The sequence below is a fragment of the Manihot esculenta genome, chromosome 15, assembly GCF_001659605.2.
Source record: "Manihot esculenta cultivar AM560-2 chromosome 15, M.esculenta_v8, whole genome shotgun sequence".
NCBI classification, from domain to species: Eukaryota; Viridiplantae; Streptophyta; class Magnoliopsida; order Malpighiales; family Euphorbiaceae; genus Manihot; species Manihot esculenta.
Genome location: NC_035175.2, coordinates 16,765,829 through 16,773,207, shown reverse-complemented (window position 1 = coordinate 16,773,207; position 7,379 = coordinate 16,765,829). Strand labels below are relative to the sequence as shown.

At 34.8% G+C, this 7,379-nt stretch overlaps 1 protein-coding gene across 2 annotated transcripts; it reads right to left on the bottom strand.

Annotated features, from left to right (window-relative positions):
• Positions 1–431: 431 nt before the first annotated feature.
• LOC110607586 (serine/threonine-protein kinase PBL34) lies at positions 432–6,551 on the bottom strand. 2 transcript variants are annotated; one of them, XM_021746732.2, is made up of 6 exons: positions 5,887–6,551; positions 5,051–5,385; positions 4,792–4,927; positions 3,262–3,401; positions 3,031–3,154; positions 432–1,616 (listed from the first exon to the last, which is right to left on the bottom strand). In XM_021746732.2, exons 1-6 carry the CDS (start codon positions 6,077–6,079, stop codon positions 1,099–1,101), a joined length of 1,446 nt encoding a protein of 481 aa, XP_021602424.1. In that variant the 5' UTR covers positions 6,080–6,551; the 3' UTR covers positions 432–1,098. The 2 variants fall into 2 exon arrangements, with proteins under 2 accessions (XP_021602424.1, XP_021602425.1); XM_021746733.2 differs by having other exon boundaries at positions 3,262–3,398; positions 5,887–6,547.
• Positions 6,552–7,379: the final 828 nt, after the last annotated feature.

Here is a 7,379-nt window from a genome sequence, read left to right as displayed (position 1 = left end):
TTCTGCATATCCAGTTTATTAATCGAGAGAGAAATTCTGGAAGGTGGACGCTGCAAAGCTGGTATGGTTGGTCAGCATATCGAATAAAGTATTTACTTCTTATTTTGAGACTAAACAAACTTTTGAAGCTTTGATGAACTTTCCATTATTATTGTGATTTTGTCATGATTCCTCAAGGATTTGCATCAACTCCTGCAATTAGAAGCACACTTCCAAGCTTACTTCCCACACCTTTCCTTGGTGAAAATTTTAAAGAAAAAAGCCACCTTCTGCCTCATAAAATCCTTCTCAAACAAATCTCTCTTTATAGGAATACCTGAGAATACAAGTCATTTGCCATCATTAATAAAGCCACATATGCTGCTTTTGACAAACAGAGAGAGAGAGAGAGAAGAAGAAGAAGAAGAAGTGCAGATAATGAGGCAACACTTGCTGTCAATTGAAGAAGGAAAAATATCCATCACCCTCTTCTTTCTTTCTCAAAGTACGAGGAGATACATGGTTTAAAGACCCACGTTTGAAGATACCATTGATTTACATCATTGCATAGTAGAGAGATACCCATTTGTACAGAAACAACAATTAGCTTAAAAATAGAAAAAGAAGAGAGGTTATTGCAAAGGTGGAGAGGGGGATGAAAAGCAGCATCCTTGGATGATGACATCAAAAACCAAATAAAAATTCCTTCTCATCCACCTTTACTATAACTCAAAGCTTAACAATGGCTGTCACACCTTCACCTCCCAAATCTCACTACATGTAGCCCTTGTCATATTTCCCAATATCTTCTCAATCTCCAATACTAGTTCAATATCTCAACAAACAATTCATAAGAGAAAGTAATCAAACAGGAAGTAAAGCATATGGGTCTCTTTGATTTGATGGTTACATACCACAATGGCACTGTATAAGTTGAGGAGCCTTGTTCCAGAATTTCACCATTCAAGTGTAAAAGATGGATAACAAAAAATCATCTCTCCCCAGAAAAATGATGGAACCACGCTCTGCTATTTCTGTTACTTAAACATATGTGACTGATGAAGCTACTGATAAAAAGCAGCCAATTGAAGATATACATACATGCACACGATTATAGGGCTATGATTTTTTCCCATTAGGTTTTGGTGATTGGTATGGCTGGTTATATGGAGAAGCACGAGAATCGCTCAGACTGGATAAGCTCCTCAATGGTTGTCCATTCCTTTTTATAAATCCTCCTTGTGTTCTGATGCCATTTGTATTATGCACACTTGACTTGTTAGCATCCGCTTGCATTGCCTGGAAATAGTAGGAAGAGCTAGCCATATCCTTCAAGTTGGGCAAAGGCTTTAGTGTTTCAACAACTTCACTCATTCGAGGTCTAGCTTTGGGATCACGACTAAGACACTGGGCAGCCAGTTGTATGGCTTTCTGAGCACCTTTGATTGAAAAGTGACCTTCTAGACGAGGGTCTAATAACCGGTAGAACCTTCTCCTATCTCCAAAAAGAGGTCTTGCCCATTCAACAAGGTTGTGCTCCCCATTTGGGCGATTTTTGTCCATAGATCTTCGGCCAGTCAGCATTTCAAGTAAAACTACTCCAAAACTGTAGACATCACTCTTTGAGGTCAAATGTCCTAAGACATTAGGGAATGAACAGAATAACATTAGATAATGAGCAAACAGGGTGTCCATGACTTTGTATGGAAGATTTTCCACCAACCAAAATACTTATTATCAAAGTAGAGTAAGCCGTAATAATTGCACAGAAAATTTTAAAGACAGTAAATTACTAAATGACACAATCAGGGGCATATCAAATACTCTTATGAAGTTAATACATAAATTCCCTAATGCTATAACTGTCTTCATAGATGTCCTAAAAAAATTTTTCGTTTATGCCATAACTAAGCATCCTTAAGACAATGGGCAGCCCTTGGTGATGGAGTAGTGGCTAATGACATAAAACTCTCCATAACTTGTCTATATATATCAATACTAATACAAAGGTAAGCTATGCACAGAATCACCAAAAGACAGCCAAGTGGAGAGTTTTTTTTCTTCCATGTGGCATTTTGAAAGTTTCACATGTTAAAATTATTTAATAGATCATGATTCTTGGAATATCTCATTCAGATGTATACGTTTTTATTATAATAATGCAACTTTAATTCATTTCAGTAATAAATGAACTCATTTAATTTTACTGGAGTTACAAACTTGCCTTCAAAATTCCAACAGAAGTTTACAAAGGAGGGAAGTTTGCATAGACTTGATCCCTTTTATCTTTATAACAAGTGACATGCAACAAGTGGGCTGTTGGTTAGTTTGTATATAAGAGAGAATGATGAAAGTATGGTACTTAATCAAGTCATGCTCATAAGGTTGTTTAGCTCAATAAAGTTGGTCTAATGAACTTAAACAAGCTCGACCTCGACTAGCTTGTCCTAATAAATAAATTTGCGTTAAGCCCTTATTGAGCTATGCCAAGTGGTTCCCTAGGCCATTGGTTCTTTTGTTAATGTAGAAATCTGTTAACTTAAACGAGTCAAAAGGACATTAGTAACAACCTTGACTCCTTATTAAAACATTTGGAACCCTAAGCATTCATGAGAGCACCACATCCACACAAGTTAAGCCATATGTTGCAATTTAAATGTTACTTGAAACAACTTTTGCCATCCACATCTCTACATGACCATTAGATAGTTTCCTCATCCACTATTACAACTTGCATTCTTGCAAGTAAATCAACGCAGTGTATATTCCTCCCCAGAGGCATTGTCCAAGTCCTAACTGTGACCCGAATCCATCTGAGAAAGGAAGGGGCCCTTCTCAATTATTAGTCTTCTTTTAGTTGTAGAAATTCAACAAGTAATCTTATATTCTGATATGGTTGTCAAGAAGTTTTAGATTTTATCAGGGCAATTTAGAAATGTCCTATTTTTCTATATAGTTATAGCCTCAGCAGGCAAATCAGAAATTAACTAGCAATTATAACCATTCATCCAACTATTATTATAAATTAAAAACTAATTTATCACCACTCACCAGTCATCACGTATTCTGGCGCAGCATAGCCATATGTTCCCATTACTCTTGTAGATACATGAGTTTTGCCACTCTCGGGACCATCTTTGGCAAGTCCAAAATCAGAGAGTTTGGCATTGTAATCCTACAGTAGCATTATTGTTTTCTCACAATGAGAAAGGTAAAAATATATGTATAAAGAAAGAGTGCAATATTAGGAAATTACTACTGACGAATTTGTCAAAAACCTACCGCATCTAATAAGATATTAGATGTTTTAAAATCACGATATATCACCGATCTTTCAGCCTCTTCATGAAGGAAAGCAAGACCTTTTGCAGCACCAAGTGCAATTTTCACTCTGATAGACCAAGGAAGAGGCAAGGACCCTTCTGCGTATAAATGGTTGTTACCAGATAACATTAAACATCAATCTTGAAGATTCATATGTTTAAAACTGAAATGAATAAACTGGTTTGTTTTAGAGAAGCTAAAAGGAAACAAAGAGTAAGAGCAGAAAAAATATAGTAAGATTTTAAAGGCAGCCACATATAACTGTTACCCAATTCAAGTACATGATGGTGCATCTTGAGTGGGAATAAAAATCCATAAATCCACTCATAGTACTTGAATTATTCTTTTGTACGTATCAAATAGATTCAAGAAATATCCATCTTAACACCTTTCCCCAAACCCACCCCCTCCTTTTCTTTTTCCCAAAAAGAGAGACACATAGTTCATGATTATCTCAAGCCAATTAATTGCTTGCCTTTCAAAAATCTATTTCAGAAGTTATCTCTCTTTTTTGGCAAATGAATTTACATAGAATCTGTATCAGCATAAAGACAGCTACAAAAAGCATATTCTGCAGAAAGAGACACCTGAACAACCCAAAGGTGACACCTTAACAAGAAGGCATGCTCATAAACTATCCCAAAATAGCCTAGGGGGAATCTGGTAGGCTACTTCACAATTTAACTATGCTTCCATCCAAGAAAGGAAATTTGTTAAACTCCATTAAGCAATGTGTAAACTGAAGATGTCAATTGAAATGCTTACAGTTCCTTGCGTTAAGGAAAATCAACTTCAGAATTAGATTAAAAGGATACAACTATCTGCAGACGAAAGAAACAACTGATAGAACACTGGATATTTGCAGGGGTCCCAATTACTATAATGCCTCTTCCAAATTAATTTCACGGAAATAGTTAAAACCTTGTTCCAATTTAAATCAATTATTACCAAACTAAGGAAGCTATAAAAATGTGTTTGCTTAAAAGAAAAGCCCAAACAACTATTTCAGCAGCCAAACCCATTGCCTGCAAATGGCAAAGCTTATGGCACTGGAAAAAGTACCCCCCCCCCCCCACCCAAACTAATGCAAGTGATAAATATCCGATAGTTTTTACTTCAAGTGTATTGCTGCATATGTCAAGCACATCAATCTACTTATTTTGTAAACTTGTGTGAGTAGAAGAGACACATGGAGTCGGCATCAACGAACTACATATATGGAAAGGAATTCCTTAAGCCAAGTTTTATGAACTTGACATCTTCCCCTATGCCTTAATAAGATAAATCTATCAGGTCATAAAATTTTTCAGTATAAAGTACATGTACATGAACTTAAGACTCCCACTTATTGAAGGAACCAAAAGGATATACGTACAGGCAATTGACTAGATGAAACCAGTTAAGAGAACTAATGTTCTACACCATAAACTTAAATAAAGATAATCCAAGATAAGCAAATTTGAGGGTAATAGTTTCTCTATCACATACTCCTGAAAAGGTGATTCTCCAAACTTCCTCTTGGCATAAACTCGTACACCAGCAATCTCTGATCATCTTCAATACAATAACCAATCAATTTAACCAAATTGGGATGGAGAAGGTTGCCAAGAAAGTTCACTTCAGCCTGAAATATTTTGAAAGATGTTATGCTCTAATAATACCAAAGCAAAAAAAAAAAAAAAAATCATCTAATGTTGAAATAAAAAGAAATGAGTAAAAACAACAAAGAATGAGGAAGGGTTCGTACAAGCCACTCCTTATGACCCTGAAGTCCATCATGGTTGAGGGTTTTCACTGCAACTGTAAGCCCTGTGCCAGGTTTCACAGGGGCAGTTCCATTCTCCTCAACCCATCCTTTAAAGACACAACCAAAGCCACCCTCCCCAAGAAGACTCTCAGGCCTAAAATTCCTAGTCGCTAGTTTAAGGTCGTTGAATGTAAACTTCCGAAGCTGAGATGCAAGCTTCAGTTCCTCACTGAATTTGGGAGTGGATGATGCACTTTCTCCATTACTAGTTGGAGGGGACACCACAGGAATAACTGGTTGGTCTTTGCTCTTCTCATCTGTAGATTTAGATTCCACTGAAAATACCAAACAATACTCACTTAAACATTTATACAGATGAAGCCATTGGTAAATGTTACCAACTAGTAAAATTTAAACAAGTTTAGTGACAAGGCAGTTGCTATCAAAGTAATACTTCATAGCCACATGGGCCAAAGATCATACCAATGGTGTTTAACCAAACAATCATGTCAACAATCTTCGCTTTATCCAACTGAACAAAGACGTCTTTGAGCTCTTTAATAAATAATAATAATTAATTAAATAAACGAGGAGAATAAAAACTTCATTATCATGATAAATTCCAATGAAATTGAACCCCTGAAGATGGAAGAATGTTATTAAATAAGCAGTCTAAAGGTTCAAAGAACATACGCATCTCTCTACCTACCTGATTTAGAGGAACTAAAACACAACAATGTTAAAGGAATAGACAACCTTGACACAAAGATATAACAATCCTAATCAAATATGGCTTAACAAAAAATAGGCAAGAAAGGAAATAAAGAGATTATTACCATACTGAGTGGTGATTCCGCTAAGAGAGCTATCAACTTTTGATCTTTTAGGCATGCAACCTCCCATCAACCTGAATTTAGCCCAACACCCAATTTCCTCCTCCTTTCTACGCCCCTCATCTTTCTTCTTCTTCTTGCTCTTTGATTTATCTTCCAAATTCTTCACTTTTATAGAATCCGGACCCAAACCCATCTCCACAAAAAATTAAAAGAAAAGCTCCAAAACTAATAACAACAAAGAGAACCCATTTCAGAGCATCTCACTTCAAATCATTTGAACCCATAAAAAAACAAAAGGAAAAAATGGATTACTAGTGAAAATCAGTGATACCCAGTTGTGAAATTTAGTCAAAAAGCAGGTTTAAGAGAGAGAGAGAGAGAGAGGGGTGGGAGAGGTGGTGGGAAAGTGTTCAAGAATGGGCAGGATGGGCAGTCTGAAACAGAGAAAAAGCGCAAAGCCGGGCAAGAGAGACACAGAGATTGGTTATAACAGTAACACAAGCATATTCCAGACAAGAAATCATATGATAAAAAAATACATAAATGTATATGACTTACGAATATTATATACAAAAAAAACAAAGAACTTTGTATAATGCAACAGTCCGCAATTTCTTTTCAACTCTTTGCGTTGGTTCCATTCTCCTGTTGCCACATTTCCACTCTCTTCTTTGTTGGGCAAATAATGCAGCAACCAACAACCTCTTCTTCTTATCACATACCACCTTCTTAATTTCTCCACTTCCTATCATTTTTGTACTGCAAATATTTTTTTTTTCTTTTCCTCTCATCTTCAAATTGGGCACAACTTTCTCATGGATTGAAATTTTTTTTTTATTATTTTTTTAGGGAATATACAGTCATCAACATCATCTTGTTGATAAATTAATTATTATTATATTATCAGCTACCTAGCTACGCAATAATTTTTAATCACTAGCTATTAGCATTTTTTTATTAATATCACCATTTGTAAGCTTAGAAGAAGTTCAAATCCTTACAAAAATTAAATTAAAAAAAAAAAAAAAGAAAGAAAGAAAGAAAGAAACCCAAGAAATATTTTACTGATTTGTCAAGAAGTGGAGCTATCTTCGTTATGTAGCTTTCCGTGGATTAAAATATAGGAAAAATTATTATTAAATTTTTGAATTTTTAAAAATTTTATTACTTCATCATATTTTAAAATTACTTAATTAAAAATATTGTATTCTATAGAATTAAATTCTTTAATTTTTTATTAAAAAATTATTAGTTAATTTATTTTAATTTGATTAAAGGGAATGGTGTTAATATTTAAAATTATAAAAATTAAATAATATATATTTAAAAATTATGACTTCAGTAGTTAGATAGTGAAAAAAATCAGAGAGTAGCAGCTTGAAACGTAATATGCATGCGTCTGTATTGCATAATATGGATAAAACTTCATATAGAGCAGTTATTCAAAATTTTAAGAGGCATTTGTGGCAGGTCGATGGATTATTTTGAATATA